General features: G+C 50.6%; 1 protein-coding gene across 1 annotated transcript in view; it reads right to left on the bottom strand.

The window, feature by feature from the left end:
- EXOC6B (exocyst complex component 6B) overlaps positions 1–17,553 on the bottom strand; it is a 210,379-nt gene that overhangs the window by 71,774 nt on the left and 121,052 nt on the right. Inside the window, exon 19 of the mRNA XM_056855368.1 lies at positions 16,645–16,824. Coding sequence (XP_056711346.1) covers positions 16,645–16,824 — 180 coding nt within the window. The remainder of the gene's footprint in view (positions 1–16,644; positions 16,825–17,553) is intronic.

Raw genomic sequence — 17,553 nt, 5'->3', positions numbered from 1 at the left:
ATCTGAAAAGTGGGGGGGGGGGAGTTTAAAATATAAAATACAAATTTTGCAGCCAACAACAGTGTGTTCAGACAGAAACAGTCATTCAGCACAACAGGGCGAGCAGCACATCTGTTTTGTTGAGGTAACGCAGTAACAATAAACTCTTTCATAACATATTATTCCACACAATGCAGCATAATCACATGTAAACAATTATCATATCTTTGAAAATCTAATGTGTACAGTGTAGACAGGAATGACAATTCTCAAACGTTGAAGACTGTTTTACATACTACAAATTCTAAGTGACTAAAAGGCATTTGACTCATTTCAAAAGACACAACATATCATGGGAATTATTTCCCTTTGTGCTCCCCAAAATTCCCTTATTCTTCTGTTGGAAAAATGTCTGGGTGTGAGCACTTGCCCCCGTGGTAATCCCATAAACAACATCCACAGACGAGTAGTCCAAAAGAGAGTTGATTTATTAGAAAACCTACAGGTATACAGAGCTAACAGGTAAGTTGGCACGAATGGGAACTAAAGGCACGGCCTAAGGCCTATATGGAAGAGCATTGGTCATATCAGATAGAGATGGCAGCCATGGCAACCACCCTCCCTACGAGGGTTCCCACAGAGAAAGGAATTTGACAGTTAACAGGCCTGGCTTTGGGACGCACCTGGTGGAACCAAAACACACACCGTCTGGCTGTCTCAGCAGAGAGCAGGCCTGACACTGGGGACGAAATCCCTCCCCTCTCCCACCTCCTGGAACTGTCCTGGCCTTTCTTATCTCTGAGTTAGGGGAGGCATTTCTTCCACAAGCCATGCGGATGAGCAACCACAATTCTAACCAGCCACCAGGAATCGAAAGCCAGGGCAGCGATTAGAGCCCCTTGGACAAGAGTGGTCTTGCAGGAGGCGCTGGAGAGCCAGAAGAATGCCACTCTTTGCATGTGCCAAACTTGGCTCCTGAGACACAATCAGGCAGAAGCCTCTTCTGATCTTGCTCCTGTCCAAGGCCACAGACTCCTCTGGAATTGCTCTCTTTGAAGTTTATCTTTAATGCTAATGAAACTTTAAAAGCGAACAATAACACTTTAAATACCATTATTACTTAACAACGTTTTGGACAACACTGCCTCTTTCCCTCTGCCAGGTAAAATGAGCTCTTTATGTTTAAATACCCATAACACTACCTCATCTCAGAAAGCTGCAGAAGAAAAGCAGAAAACAATTCTTCCTTGTGCAGAAGAGAGTAATCCCAAAAGTGCCTGACAATTCTGATTGACGCCTAAAAAAAAATAAAAAAAAAATAAAAGCCCTAACCCCAATCTCTGCTGGGGAGCAGGACTGGGCAAGCTTTGAGATCCAGACTGGGAAACAAATGACTGGTGCAGGAGAGGAGCTGAGCTTCAGTGACCTCCCCAAGACAGGCCTCTCTGAGCGGGTGTGCCCAGGGTCTCCCAAGAGAAGGCCCGATCTTGGGACACTTCTGTGGGCTCCGGGAGTTGGGTGGACCCCTGGTGCTGAAGCAAATCTCAGCCAAGCCTGCCTCCAACTCACCCACGGGCTCCACTTTGCCAGCTGAGCACTCTGCAGGCCGCGGCCGTTTCACCTTTTCTGCACTCGAGAAGCAATTCAAAGAGCAAATTGGAAAAGGAAAAGGAAATGTGCTTTATGTCCAGCAGAGGCAGCAGACCAGCCAGAGGGAGCCTGGCACAGCGGTGCCAAGGTGCAGACAGATCCAAGCAACCGGATGCCAGAGGGCGGGTCCCCTCGGATGGACGGAGGGGATCTCTTGGTCTCCGTGAGAGAAGGGCAGGAGCCCTGCGCTTTGGCCCAGCTCAGGGCTCTTCAGAATTCTTACCAATGAATCGGAGGAAGGGCTGGAGGGAATATTAGGTGAATATAATAATATATATATTATATTAAGTGCTGTGGAACACAGGCAGGACAATGCTGCTGCAGTGGTCTTGTTTGTGGGCTTCCTAGAGGCACCATCTGGTTGGCCACTGTGTGAACAGACTCCAGGACTTGATGGGCCATGGTCTGATCCAGCGTGGCCTCTCTTAAGTTCTTATGATCACACTGGCAGATGACACAAAACTGGGAGGGAGAGCTAACACATTAGAAGATAAAAAGAAATTTCAAAATGACCCAGAGAGGTTGGAAAGCCAGAATGAAACTACAAACATTAATTTTAGCAGAGACAAATGAAAAGGTCTGCATTTATCCAAAAGAATAAAATGCAGAGTATAGGATGGGGGTGACATGGTTGGCCCTGAGGAGCCCTCCTCGGAAGATGAGGATGCCATGATGGTTGAGCCCACAGCGATTCAAACCTAGCCTGAGGTTCCTGGACCCTCTGGCTCTCAGGGGACATTGGACACACAGCCAGCCATGGCTGCTGGGCCAGAAGACCAGATGGCCAGGCTCAGAGACCAGGAGCCACTAGGAGGAAGCCACTGAGAACCGGGTTTGATTCCCCACTCCTCCACATGAGCAGCAGACTCTAATCTGGTGAATTGGCTTTGATTCCCCATTCCTACACATGAAGCCAGCTGGGTGACCTTGGGCTAGTCACACCTCTGATAGAACTCTCTCCGCCCCACCTACCTCACAGGGTGTCTGTTGTGGGAAGGGGATTGTGAGCCAGTTTGATTCTGCCTGAAGTGGGAGATAAAGCTGGCATCAGTGGGTTATAGATCAAATCAAAAACAAATCAGTGGGTTATAGATCAAATCAAGCCTGAACTGACCCTAGAAGCTAAAATGACTAAACTGCGGCTATCGTATTTTGGTCACGCCATGAGACGACAAGAGTCACTGGAAAAGACAGTCATGCTAGGAAAAGTTGAGGGCAGCAGGAAAAGAGGAAGACCCAACAAGAGATGGATTGACTCAACAAAGGAAGCCACAGCCTTCAATTTGCAAGATCTGAGCAAGGCTGTCAAAGATAGGACATTTTGGAGGACTTTCATTCATAGGGTCGGAAGCGACTTGACGGCACTTAACACACACACAAAGCTGGAATATAAAAACCAACTCTTCTTCTAAGTTTCATTTTCCTGTTTTTTGAAAATACCAGGATTTTCAACTTTCCATAATTTACTGTCAGTCCCTCCTCATTGCCCACTTCAGTTCTTTACAGTAACAGAGTGTTGCCTGCATACAAAACCATTGGTATACTGCAGCTGGCTAGCATAGGTGGATGGCACTGTGGATCCTGGAGGCAAGCGATCATATTCACAAAACGATTAAACAGTAAAGGAGCCAAAAGACAGCCTTGCTTAACTACCTTAGAGAGGAATGGTATCTGATAATCTGCCATCTAAACTGTAGCACACTTGGGCTGTGGGAATCTCATATAACTTAGCAATTAGCCACAAAAGGTTTTTATCAATTGTAGATCTAGCCAGTTTAGCCCAGAGTTGGTCCCTTGGAATTGAGTCAAATGTGGCTCTTAAATCCATAAATGCTGCATTAAGGGCAGGTGTGGGGGTGGGGGGGCTGGGCTGCTGGGTAACCAAACTCTCTCAGTCTCGATCCATGCCCAGCAAAGCAGCCATCCAACAACCCCAGATACTCTGGCCATTCAGACAGTGGGCTCTGTTTGTGCAAGCTCTGTAGGACCCTCGGCCACCCGCCCAAAGCAATGAATCCTGGGGGCTGTATCTGCAACCAGCCTTTCTACTACCTGCATAAAAGACATGATTCCTCTTGAGGAAAGTTTCCCTTTTTCAACCAACACTCATATTTATTCATCACGGAGAGAATAAGGGATTCATTTGCCGGAACAGCCTTCTGATATCTGTCACAGCCAGAGCAATAACTTCCAACATGTTAACAACAACAGCGAACAGAAAACCGGGGTGTGCAGGCAGCGACAAACGGAGCCATCAAACAGACAAATACCCCCAGCCCGCTAGGACACCCGTGCCCCAGCAGCCCTTCAAAGAGCAAGGAGCACGGAGGCCTTCCTCAAAGAGGACAAAGAAGAATGCCGCCTGCACATCCCCCCACAAAGGGGCCACGGAACGGAGGAGCGGAGCAGCTGCACGGGTGTCAGAGAGAGAGAGACAGAGAGAGAGGTGGTGTGTCGAGTGTGTGGGTCCCAAGGCCACGAAGGGCTTTCTCCAGCACTTTGAATTGCACTTATTGCAGTCTCTGATGCACTTTCAAGGGCAGCCCTACACAGGGGTTTTACAGTAGCCAAATCTTGAAGTTAGTGAACTATGGCTTTGGGTGCTTTCACACACATTGGATAACGCCCTTTCACAATCATTTGCAACTGGATTTTCCTGTGTGAAACAGGAAAGTCCACTTGCAAAGTCTCGCTACAGAGCACTGAAAGTCCATTACGTGTGAAAGCAGCCTTGGTATGACTGGGTCACCTGAGTCAAGAAGTGCAAACGAATTCAGTGAACTCTTGGCGACCACATGCACTCGTTCTTCAAACAAAAGGGTGAGATTCATAAGAAAATAAGAAAGAACATGCTGGAGCAGACCAAGGCCCATCAAGTCCAGGAGTCATTTCACACAGTGGCCAACCAGGTGCCTCTAGGAAGCCCACAGACAAGACCACTGCAGCACCATTGTCCTGCCTGTGTTCCAAAGCACCCAATATAATAGGCATGCTCCTCTGATAACAGGAGAGAATAGGCATGGATCATGACTAGTATTCATTCTTACTAGTAGCCATGAATAGCCCTCTCCTTCATTAATATGTCCACTCTCCTCTTAAAGCCTTCCAGGTTGGCAGCCATCACCACATCCTGGGGCAGGGAGTTCCACAATTTGACTATGTGTTGCATGAAGAAAGACTTCCTTTTATCTGTTTTGAATCTCTCACCCTCCAGCTTCAGCGGAAAACCCCGCGTTCTAGTATTATGAGAGAGGGAGAAAAACGTCTCCCTGTCCACTCTCTCCATATCATGCATAATTTTATAGACCTCTATCATGTCTCCCCTTAACTTCCTTCTTTCCAAGCTAAACAGCCCTAAGCGTTTTAACCACTCCTCATAGGGCAGTTGCTCTAAGTCCCTTGATCATTTTGGTTGCTCTTTTCTGCACCTTCTCAAGCTCTGCAATATCCTTTTTTAGGTGTGGTGACCAGAGCTGTACAAAAGGACTCTGAATCATTCAACTAACATTAAGAGGAATTCCCTTAAGTCTGCTTTACCCAACTTCTCCCGAAATCTACTTCTTTTCCTCTATTTAGGAATTCCGAGTCTCTTTTGAATCGATTCTGTTCGGATCAAAAGAAGAATCTGAGGCAAGAAGGGGCAGGAAGGGAAGTTCTACAATCAGAATTTCATTCTGCAGCTGCTCAGAGGCAGGCAATGTCTTTCCAAATCTTCCTACTCACCGGCTGGACCACCCTGAGGTGTGTAACATCAAACACCCCCTACAAGTATTGAAGTCAAAAAAGGGTGCATAAAGGTGTAACAGAAATCTACAAAGAGAAATCAAGGAGAAATTCTTCTTTTGAAAAAAAGAGTCTGTGATGTCCAGGGGAGAGATGGGTGTGGAGAAACCCATCTCTCCCCTGGACATCAGACTCTTCTGCATATCACACCTAATCCAATCAAGCCTGCTATTCACATTTACATACTGTTCCTCTACTTAAAGACCGATGGATTCACATTCTAGCTGTATCTGAAGAAGTGAGCTGTGGCTCACGAAAGCTCATACCCTACCAGAAAATATTTTTGTTAGTCTTTAAGGTGCTACTGGACTCTTGCCCTTTTTGACTACTGCAAACAGACTAACACGGCTACCCACTGTGAATTATCTACCACTTAAGGAAGAATCAAACCAGCTTCCAATCTCCTTCCCTCCCCCTCCCCACAACAGACACCTTGAGAGGTAGGTGGGGATGAGAGCTCTTAAAAGAACTGTGACTAGCCCAAGGTCACCCAGCTGGCTTTGTGTGTAGGGGTGGGGAAACCAACCCAGTTCACCAAATTAGTGTCCGCCACACACGTGGAGGAGTTGGGATTCAAACCCAGTTCTCCAGATCAGAGTCCATTGCTCTAAACCACCGCTCTTAACCACTACACCATGCTGAGACGCTGTGCATTAATCAGTTGCCGGGAGAAGCAGGATAGGTGCAAATGCAGGGGCAGGGACGGAGAGGAGGTGGAGGGCGGAGAGGCCTCAAGTCGTTTACTGAGCAAGGAGGGACTAACCCTGACCTGCCACTACCATCCATGCCACCAACGCCGTTCTGCAGGCCAGGCACTGCACAGCCCACAAATCGTGCAGGGATTCCCTTGCATTTCAGAAACCATCTGATTTCATTTGCGTTTTAGCCCTGGGTTGCAGATCAAGCCCTCTGGGTCCCAGAGGAGGAACAATCAACACGAGGAAGGCCTGCGCTCCAAATGCCAGCAGTTTTCATGGTGGCAAGAAAATACACTCAAATCAAGGAAATGTGTTACCAATTAGAGGATTAGGAGCAGAGCTGAATGGCTGCCTTTTTAATTAAGGAACCACCTTGTCAAAGGCCTCATTAGGAGCTACTGAAATCCAGCCGCCCTCAAAACAAACATCCATGAATCTCCGCCTGCTGTCAGGGTCACGCGGTTGCTACCTACCTCACTGCAGAAGGAAAGAATTTGCCAGAAAACCACAGCGGGATGCTATGCGCAGCTTAATTAATGAATTAAATACATTGTTTTTATTTGCTTTACACCGCAAAAAAGAATATTGTACATCATAAATATAAATCATAAGCAAAGATACAAGTTCAAATCCGCTCTCCCAAACAATCTGCCTTTCCAGTAATAAATACCAGGACTATGATCATTCCATTTCCAGATATTGGACTAACGACAACCAACCTGCATCCAATAAGTTAGTTTCAGAGGGCAGAAATGTTGGTTCACAGTAGACCAGCTAGATTTAAATCCAGGAGCACCTTAGAGACCAACAAGATTTTCGGGGTATGAGCTTTCGAGAGACACCTGGTGAATAGAGCATTAACTTTCTAAAGTGTATACCCCAAAATTTTGTTTGTCTCTAAGATGTTACTGGATTCAAATCTAGCCAACCTTCATCCATATATTTGATGTTTCTTGACAGTTGCAATTCTGTCAGCTTAATGATTCTGCTGTATCCCAGACCTTCAATAACCACACTCATTTACTGGGAACAATCGACTTTAACTGTGTCTTGCAAAAACTACCTTGCTACAGTCAACAAATTTAGCAACATCTCTGTAAGAGGGCTGCCAAGGTGTAATGGTTAGGGCATTGGACTACTAAGATCTAGGATAACCAGGGTTCAATCCCCCACTCTGCCAGGGAAACCTGCCCCCCGGTGACCTTGAGTCCCTCACAATTTCTCAGCCTAATCTACCCTCACAAGGTTGTTATTGTGACAATTAAACAGTGGGGAGAGGGGAACCATGTGAAAAGACATTTTGGGTCACCAATCAGATAGAAAAGCAGAATATAGGTTTTTAAAGTATAAAATAAGATGTAGGGTATTTGAACGGTGTGTGTGTGCGTGCATGCTGTCAAATCACAGCCGACTTATGGTGACCCCGTAAGGTTTTCAAGGCAAGTGATATTCAGAGGTGGTTTGCTATTGCCTGCCTCCACGGGGGCTGAGAGAGTTCTGAGAGAACTGTGACTGTCTCTATACTGTTCAATTAAAAAAAAAAAAACCTTTCCAGCTTCATCAGGAGCTCAATGCTCCAAACTTCAAATATCACTGCCTGAATAATTTTCCAATACTTTTTTACCTATACCAACCCCACCAGATATGATGAAAAATTGCATTTTTTGCTCAACAGAACCAACATCCACTGTGCACCTTACTGCTAATTTTGGGATGCTTGTGTGGAGATTATTTACCACTGATTACTCATTTTGAAAGGATACTCTTAATTATATACTCACAGAGAATAATGCACCTTTTGTGTGTCCATTATTCTCTGTGAGTATATATAAATATAAGACATTAAGTCCCACTTTTCTGCACTTAACACATAACACAATACTTTCTGCTATTTTTTTACTATGATCATTACATTTAAGTCTAAGAGGAAACAATATACTTTAGAAAAATGTCCAACAATACTTGTTTGAACGTAATAAGACCTCTCCTTACTCTATTGGCTCTCAACTGCCAGGGTGCAAAACTTTTAATTTGCAGGTAATTAATAACCTCTGTGGCGGAATGACCCCGCTGACCCGCAAGAGCCTCCACCACGTCAAAGTACCAAGTCTCCACCCAGCAACGCTCTGCTCTCCTGGGCTGCCCGGCCCTATTTAACCATTGTGGCTGAGCAAGGGAACAAAGAAAAGGTGAAAATACACAATCCTCTTTCCCTACGCGTGGCACTTGTCCGAAATTCTTTACTATTTTGAGTGCTGGTAGCTGTTCTCCATATCACATAGACCACCACCATCCAAACACGCTGTTTAAATTGGTACCAGAGGCAAGGAGGTAGTCAGTTGGTAGATCACTAATGCCCCGGGAGTGTGCAAGTGAGGTAAGTCGTCCTCGTGGTAACCAGTTGCTGGATAGTGGGAGACGCAGGTACTAAGGAGAGCCTCAGAATGACCCTGGGGGAAGGTGAGCTGGCAGCCTCAGCGCCCTCAGCAGGCAACTCCTAAAAGAGTCAGTTAGTGGCAGCAGTCCCAAAACAGACTCCGAGATGCCTCAGAAAAGGCAGCTTCTTCACTGGAAGGAGCCCTTGGCGGTGGAAGTGTTTTCTGATGCACGGTCAGCCAACGCAGTTTTTGGAAAAGGAAATAGTTGTGTTTAGCATACCCCTTCCCCCCAAAAAAATGGTTACTGGCCCTCCTCCCTGGTTCTGGTGTTGTTTATGTGTTTTTATTGAATTATTTCATAATTTTAAACGTTCTTTTTAATTGTTCAAGTGTGTCAATGTTTTTACATTTGCTGCCTTGGCAACCCAGAAGGGTTGGAAACGCGGCATAAAAATATTTCAAATGAAATAAGTAACTTCTCCACATCACTGCACACTGAAACATCCAAATTCCAGGTAGGTCAGGAATTAAGTGGGAGAAGAATTAATGGGGAGGGGAAAAAGAACACCTGTGTGAAGAAATGTCCCCTCAGCTAGAATTCACCCCAGTATTTCAGACACTCAGACTACACTCAGTTGACGAACCGAAACCCGGCTGCACACTCAGAGATGGCCAAAGGGAAGGGGCCCGGGGGGGGGGGTAGTTGGGCCAGCGAGCCCAAGCACAACTTGTGTGCTTACATACCTGAAGGTAGGAGTGTCAAAGATACGGCCCGTGGGCTGGATCCGGCCCCTGGAGCGCTGTTATCTGGCCGGCAAGATGTTTGGGGTCTGCCTCCCAGGGAAGGGAGCGTGGCTTGCAGCCCAGTACTTAGATCTGCAGGGGATGCCCATCAGCACTTACATGGGCAACCCCTGCAGCCCCCAGTCTCGGAGGCCACAGGGGACGCCGATCTAGCTCAGGCGGCAGGAAGATACCTACGCTTATAAAACCTGCAGTGAGCAACCAGACCTCTTGTGGGGTGGAGGCATTACCCATTCATTCTCACAAGGAGGCAATGCTCTTCCCGAGACCACAGCTGCTCTGAGAGGCGAACATACCATCTGGCAAATTCTTTTCTTCCTCTTTCTAGATGGCTTTACATGCAAACGGAATCAATTACCCAGTTAAAATGCATGCTATTTAATCGACAAAGATTTCTTGAACAGAAGTGCAGTCCTAGTGAACACCCCTGGGCCACAGGACAGCCTGATTGCACGAGGAGTCCTTTCCTGGCCTGGGACAGAGAGGCTGAGGGTGGACCACCATTGCTGCCGCTTGCTCCTGGTGGCAACAGGTGAGGGAACACAAGAATCTGCCAACGACCACAGCCGACCCTCAGGCAACCCAGCTGCGCACGGGCAGCAGCTCTCCTGGACCTGGCAGGAAGAGAGAAGTCCCTCCCCAAGCCAAGATCCTCTGAACAAGGATCGGGCTGAGGATCTTCTGCATCCATAGCACATGAACACATAAGCCTCCCTTCTCCTGAGTCACACTCTCCATCTAATTTTATTTCTTTTTTACCTTTATTTATTTTTAATTTTTAGCATTTTGCCCAGTGGGGTCCCAAAGCAGCTTATATTGCTCCCCTCTCCTCCATTTTATCCTTACAACAATTCTTTGAGGTAGGTTAGGCTTCCCATTGGTTTCATTTGAAATATAAAGATTTTATTAATTAAAGGTTTTCTTCCACCCCGGCCACTGTCTGGAACAACTACCACCTCTGAACCATTCGGCAGAACACCCCCACAGCCGCTACATCCGCCGGGGGGAGGTGGTCAAAGGAGGCCGAGAGCAACGTGGGCCATGTGGAAGAGCGCGTTAAACGTGGCCGGACTGCTAGACTTAATTACCAGCCTGCCGTTGGGGAAGAGAAAATTCCAGAGCTGGGAGGAGGGGGACCCCCGCCTCCTGCCATCCAGGTGTCCATCAGGGACTGTCTCACCTCCCGAAAAAGAGACCCTTTGTGTTTGGGGTTCGACTGTCTGGTCCACCTCGGCTTCTGCTCGTCCTGTAGCCAAGAGCCGCAGGTCAAACACATGCTTTCCTAAAATGAAGCATGTCCGTCTGCTTTAAATTGGCTGCTTTTTTTTTGTTGCTGATGAATGCCTTGCCCCCACCCCCACCCCTGGTGGCTGCCGAGTCTGGGAGGAGTCTGCAGACGAATGGGCCAGTTTTCACCTACTCTTTGCAACCTGGTCAGAATGTTCTTTGGTCAAAGGACACCGAATCTCAGAACGGAGCAGATCAAACTCACCACTTCCTCAGTGTGCAATTTGGGGTCGAGATCCAGACAGAGGCAATCCATTGGGGCTTTCAGAATCCACCGTTTAGCTACAACGTTTAAAATATTCCCTTCAGTCACAAGGCCTTGCCTTTATTTAAAAGAAAGCATGCCCAGCATATCTTCCTGGCAGAAGGGTATAAGGAAACCAGCCAACGTGCCTATCCAAAGGCGGTCTAGGGAAATCACAGAGCCTGGCAAACAAGCATTTGCAAAAGGAAAAAAGGGACGGACCCCACTGAGAAACTCAGGTGAACGACACACAGACCCTTTCCTATTTCTGTTCTGGATGCAACCTGCTCATTCACTGAGAGACCCCAAAACAACTACGGAATCACTGACTGGCCAGATCAAGAACATGTTGCTTAGAGTCCTTTTTTTTGGGGGGGGGGGGAGCCACAAATGCATCCAATATAAACAAACGTGTGCTGTCCTCTCCGTTGTCTGGAGGACTTGCAGAGAAGCACAAAGACGCGGTCCCAAAGGGCAGGCAAAGCTGGAGGCAGAATATTTCCCTTCAGAAATGTTCATGGCCTCTACCCAGACGTTGCTCCTTAGCCGAAGAACTGAACCTCTTGCTCCCTGAACCAGTGGGAGGCGGGAGAAAGAAAGATGGAGGCTGAAGATGCAAGCCACGGGCCACCCAAGAAGACTCCAGGCCCGGATGGCATCTCTTTATGCAGGCCTTGGGTGGCTTTTTCCTTCCTCCGGGACTTGCTTTCGAAGCAACATTCTTTCCGTTGGGCAGACGTCCCATGAAATCCAAAGCAGCTGCCATCTTGGTCAGAGGAGGCCGCCTCAACACAGACCTAACAAGCACGCACACACGGAGCAGACGCTCCGAGGCCCAAAGCCTTATGATGTCTTCACCGCGGCTTTCCCACATGCTGTGCTTAACCAGCCCGAAGGCCACTTCAGGCGTGACCAAGCTCCCACCCACGGAACCCGTCTGTGTAGGAAAAACCACGTCCCCCAGCAGGCACTGGCAGGCTGACAACTGCAGCGGGGAGTCAGCCTGCGAGGGCTGCAGGCAGCCTTTCCCTGCAAACAGACCTGTCAACAGCCAAACGGCACGTCAATTAATCGGCTGCCTGATTTCCACTCATGAGAGCCAGTGTGGTGCAGTGGCTAAGAGTGGTGGTTTGGAGCGGTGGAGTCTGATCTGGAGAACCGGGCTTGATTCCCCACTCCTCCACGTGAGCAGGGGAGGTTAATCTGGTGAACTGGGTAGGTTTCCCCGCTCCTCCACATGAAGCCAGCTGGGTGACCTTGAGCTAGTCACACACTCTCAGCCCCACCTACCTCACAGGGTGTCTGCTGTGGGGAGGGGAAGGGAAGGTGATTGTAAGCCGGTTTGATTCTTCCTGGAGCTTCTCCTGCTCTTTGTGTGGAGATCCAGCCACAGGCCATTAGCTGCACAGCCACGGACTGCACCAGATGCCACACAAGAACATTTTTTAAAAGCCAGCCACACCCAGCTCTGCAGCCTGCCGCTCGCCCGCAGGCATGGCGGATGCATCAGGGGCTGTGAGATGGGGGCCTCGCATTGCCCCTTAGAGCGCTCAGTGCGAAGAGGCCCTTCTGGCGGCTGACAGCTACACTGCTGACTCCTCCAGGCAGGGTCCGTGGACCACTCTCGGGGCAGGGGCCTGACTACAGCTCACAACTCAGGCACTGCAGAAGGACAGGCAGACCACGGCCTCTCTGAGGAAGGCACTTGTGCAGAACTGCTGCCCCCTACAATCCCTGCCCCCCCACCGCCCTTTGGCACCCAGCCTTGGCTTGGGGGCTTCAGATGCAAAACCATCTCCCATAGCAGGGATGTGATTCCGATACGGTGAACTTCTGGTTCGAACAAAAAATTAATCCTTCGACAATGAAAAGGGGTTAGTGCCCCGCTGGCTCCGTTAGTACAAACTAACTACAGAAAGCCAGATTAGATGATGAAGAAAAAACGGATGGCGGTTAAAAGTCCACGCTGGGTGAAAGTGAAGCCCCTTCTTGACGAGTTCTTGTGGGAGACGCCCTCCTGCATTCGGGCCCCTTTCTAGCCCCAGGGCTGCCCTCCGAGTGAAGGGCACACCTCAGGCCACCCTCAGGGCTGCCTATGCTGTGCACAAGTCAGTGACCCCCTAGCAGCGCAGGCCATGCAGGGCACGCTGCTCGTGGCCAGCACCCAAGGGCCGCAGAAGAAGCCCCAGGCGGCTTCCAAAACGGTCTTCACAACCTCAGCAAGGCCGGCTGCTCCAGCACGGGCTGGGAGACCTCAGGCCCCTGGCGCCTGCCGCTGACTCAAAAGAGGGGAAGCAGCTGGCTACTCCCAGGGAACACTGCTGGGATGGGAGTTAAAGGCAGAAGATGGCCAGCAGGGCCAGGGCTCCCACGCCCCCGTCCACTCTCGTGCGCAGGGGCTCCCAAGGAGGAGGGAAGGATGAAGCGCAGGTGGCAGGACTGTGCCCCTCGCAGTTGGGAGGTCGCCAGGATGCACCACAGTTCTCCTTTAGCCCGGAAAGTGCCGCTGCTTCTGCTGCCCACCGCCAGCCAAGTGAAAAGGGTACCCGTTAGAGACCCATGGGCAGAGCCCGATCAGTTTGCTCTCCTTCCCTGGGAACTATCGTGGCCACCGGCTTGGGCAATGGCCCTGGGGACCCGAGGGAAGGGAGCCCTAGTGGTCCCCAAGCCAGAAGGGGTCAGGGACCGACCCCATGAACTCAGCGGGGCTTAAGCAGCTCTTTGGGAGGCCATAAGGGAGAAAGAGCTCTCTCTGAACACCAGGTCTCTGCAGGACTTGCTTAGCACAGCCAGCAAGGACTGGACAGAGAGTTAAGCTGGCCACTGCAGGAAGGACGTTTGGGGCCTAAGTGATGGGGGCTGGGAACCTCCTTCCTTTGGCGGCAGCTGCAGCCACGGTCTGTCTCAGGAGTGGAGGTGGAGCAAGGCCCGAAGCCTGCCTCTTCCGCTGGACCCTTGGCTCACCTAGGTTTTTTTTTCCTTGACGGGGTTGGAGGAGATTGTGAGCAGCCCCACTAGAGAGGACAGAAGGGGACCCCAGAACAGGCCTGAACATAAGCGCCCTTGCCTGGCTGAAGGGGGAAACGACCGGGCTAAGAAGGGTGACCAGCTGGCCCCTGTAACAGCTTTGGGGTTGCCCTCCAGAGAGAGCGACAAAGAGCCCGCTTGGCCAGCCAGACCAGGCAGCACTGAGGGGGCTCCTGGAACACAGGCAGGAGCTGCCCGCCCACTGGCTCCCAGCCCGGCTGCCCCTCCGCCTCCTCTGCCCCCAAGAGCCCTCTAACGTGCAAGCAGTGAGCAGAGCGCATGGGACAGGAGAAGCACACCCGCCATACTCACCGGCATAGTCGAATAGGCTTCGACAGCCCCCTACAGAGGGAATCGCAAGACAGGAGGCATCAGAAGACCGACTTAGCAAGCGACCCGACTGGCATGCCCGGAAGCCCAGAAGCACTTGAAGTAGTGGCCCACACCGGCCTTGGAACGGGCTGGCCTGAGTGCCTGGCGCACCTCTGGGCAGCCCGTGTGGTTTGTCCACGGAGGGGTCTCAGCCACGGGGACTGTTCTGACCTGCTCTTGCCTGTCTCCAGAGGGGTGAAAGGAGGCTGGCCAGAGGCATGCTCCCCCAGGACAGGGCTGCTGCTGTGATTCATGCCAAAAGGTTACACAATTAAAGACTTATCATCTGGATGGGGATGGAACCAAGGTTCCCCTTTCTAGAGCACTTTGGAGCATCCAAAGCAGACATCAACTCAGCAATCCTTACAACTGCCCTGCGAGATAGGCCAGTATTACCATCCCCCTATTGTAGACAGGGAGCAGGGATCCAACTGAGATATAGCAGCTTGCCCTGGGGCTCCTGGGGCCTGGTGGGGGAGGCAAGGCTGCCTCCTTTGGCTGCTCCCTTACACCAGCTCCTGGGGCCAACTGGCTTGACACAAACTGGGTGGCACTCCTCCCTGCACACTGAGAGTAACACCGGGCCATGCTAACACTGGACGCTGCTGTAGGCCCTGGGTCCAACTCCCCTGTCACTGTATTGGCCAGAACCTTCTGCCCAAGATCTTCTCACAGGTGACTGAACCGAGACCTTCAGCATGAGAAGTCACAGACCTTCCACTGGCTGCAGATGCCAAAGTTGTGCTTTTCGGAGGCAAGAAAAGGTCATGGGCATCACGTGTAAGATGCAGCCCCAGACCCCGGCAAAGAACGCCGAGCTCTCGCAGGGTACCACATGCCATCTGTGCTTGCCATACGGCCAAAGTCATCGGAAGAGGGGGAAAGGGCCCTCCCCCCACACTCCCTCTGCAAAGAGCTCAGGCTGAACTGCTGGAGTCGATTATGACTCGGAGGGCTGCTGAAAGACTCCTTCCCCTTCCCAGATCAGCCTAACCTCTTGACCCCCTCCATTACCTTGCAAAAAAGGTTATCAAGATACAAGCTTCCAAGGATTAAAGGAAACTCCAAGTCAAAACAGAAAAACACCTCTTTCCCCAACAAATAAAAAACTTCCTTGCTTTGTTAAGCTGACAGTCCCACCAGAGGTGTTGACATAACCTCCTGTCTCCACAAGGCTTAAAGTCAACAAATCCCTGTGCTTGGTGCAGATCTGTCAATGCGATTTACATTAACTTGTCTGACATGAAATTAAAACAACAATCAACCACAAAGGGGGCTTTTCCTCTCTCGCTCGCTCTGCTCCATGATAGTCATCTCCTTGGACTGGAGTTCCACTCTCCAACGAGCTGGAGACCCACGTTTTAATCATCTCGTTTTACATACCACGGGGGAGTTTGCCCCCACGAGTGACCCGGCAGTACCGCAGAGCTTGCCTGGTGCAGATAGGGCTGGGTTCCCAGGTGGTCCTCCGCAGGGCCAGCAACAGCTGCGTGGCCGCTGGGCGGGCCGTCCACACAGGTCGCCACAGACATGCTGTGCAACCACTTCACACACGGGCGTCTGGTTTCTCGGCTCTGAACCCTTCACCTTGGGGGGGGTATGGCAGCAACAGGGTGACACATTCTGACTCTGGGCCACAAGAGAAGCACAGTGCAGAGGGAGGAGGGGCCGTGGCTCAGCAGCAGAGCTTCTGCTTGGCAAGCAAAAGGTCCGGGGTTCAACCCTCAGCAGCATCTCCAGCTGAAAGGATCAGGTGGTGTGATATGAAAGGCCTCTGTCTCAGGCCCTGGAGAGCCACATGAACACTTGAAGCTGCCTTCTCCTGAATCAGAACCTTGGTCCATCTAAGTCAGTATTGTCTACTCGGACCGGCAGCGACTCTCCAGCAGGGTCTTTCACGTCACCTACTTGCCTAGTCCCTTTAACTGGAGATGCCGGGGATTGAACCTGGGAACTTCTGCATGCCAAGCAGATGCCCTGCCACTGAGCTATGGACCTTCCTCTACTCAGACAATACTGGCCCCTCCCCCCTCCGCACAGTGCTGCCAATCTCAGTAGACAGTGCTGACTTGGATGGACCAGTGAAGGGAGCTTCATTCAAGAACCTTGTAGTGCTGAAATACTGGAGGGTGGCCCCACCCGATAACCACACCAAATGGCCTGCAAAAGGGAGACTTGGCTTTCAGACACCACCACCACCCCGCCCCAAGAAATTCTTGACCAGTCTGGAGTGGGGGGAAACAGCCTCTCCCTGCTTCCTCCCCCCCTTTCCCTGATCGATCAGCTTCTGCCCCCTTGCTCTGTGTTCACAACACAGCAGAGGCTGACCATTCTCTTCTCTTCCCTGGCTGTGCTTGGAGTGGTCCAAGGGCAGAAGACAAACGCACACACACACCCTGCTGCTGCCCCCAGGGGCACTTACAGGCAGGTGTGTGAAGACAGTGAAGGTGCTCCGCAGGAAGGCAATGAGGTCCACCAGGTAGTCGCTAGCCTCGGCACCGGGCTCAGCGGCCATCCAGTCATAGTCCGCGAGCTGCAAGAACTGGTCTATCTTCTGGTTCAAGTTGGTGTAGATCTCTTCCTCCGCAGCGTGGCGCGCGTCCTGGGCAACCCAACAGAACAACAGCCCTCAGAAAGGGGATTCCACCTCCCCACCCTTCCCCCTTTCCCACTTGAGTAAGACGGAGCGCAGGCACCAGCATCTAATTGCGTCATCCTTTGGAAAGAAGAAGTCATTTCCATGCACAGGGATAGGGAGGCAAGGTCCCTTGGCCAGAAAGACCTTCAGGCAAGGACCTTTAAAAATAAATAAAAAGATTCTGCCCTCAGGAAGAAAGACTTGCAGAAAGGCGAGGGCCTTTCCCGAGAGACAGCCTGCTTGCAGATCTCCACCGAGGGAGCCGGACTTTGTGATCATTAAGGAAAAGGGACTTTTGTATGGGAGGATCTGCTGGACTGAATATACGGCCTCGGACACGTCAAAGGGCCTCTCTTTGACTTGACGAAATTGTGTTTATGGCTACAGAAGCCACTTGGGGTTTCCCGCAAAACAGGAAAAGCAAGGAACAGAAAGTGCCACTCAAGGTTTTGGAAAGAAAGACCCTACATGTGTTCACATCCCCAGATAGAGGTCTCTGGGGTATGACCACACCCTCCTCTCCTTTCCTCTCTTCTCTGCAGCCTCCATTCCTAATGAATGATGTTGCCCCCTAGACGGCACAAGGGGACCTCAAATTCAGCACAGCAAAGGCTGGGCTCCCAAGATTCACCCCAACTTTTCTGTCATTTTCCCTTCCTTGGACTTCTCCAGACTGTTTTGCAGCAGCCTCAC

The sequence above is a fragment of the Euleptes europaea genome, chromosome 9, assembly GCF_029931775.1.
Source record: "Euleptes europaea isolate rEulEur1 chromosome 9, rEulEur1.hap1, whole genome shotgun sequence".
Taxonomy (NCBI): Eukaryota; Metazoa; Chordata; class Lepidosauria; order Squamata; family Sphaerodactylidae; genus Euleptes; species Euleptes europaea.
This window is presented reverse-complemented; position numbering and strand designations above follow the sequence as displayed.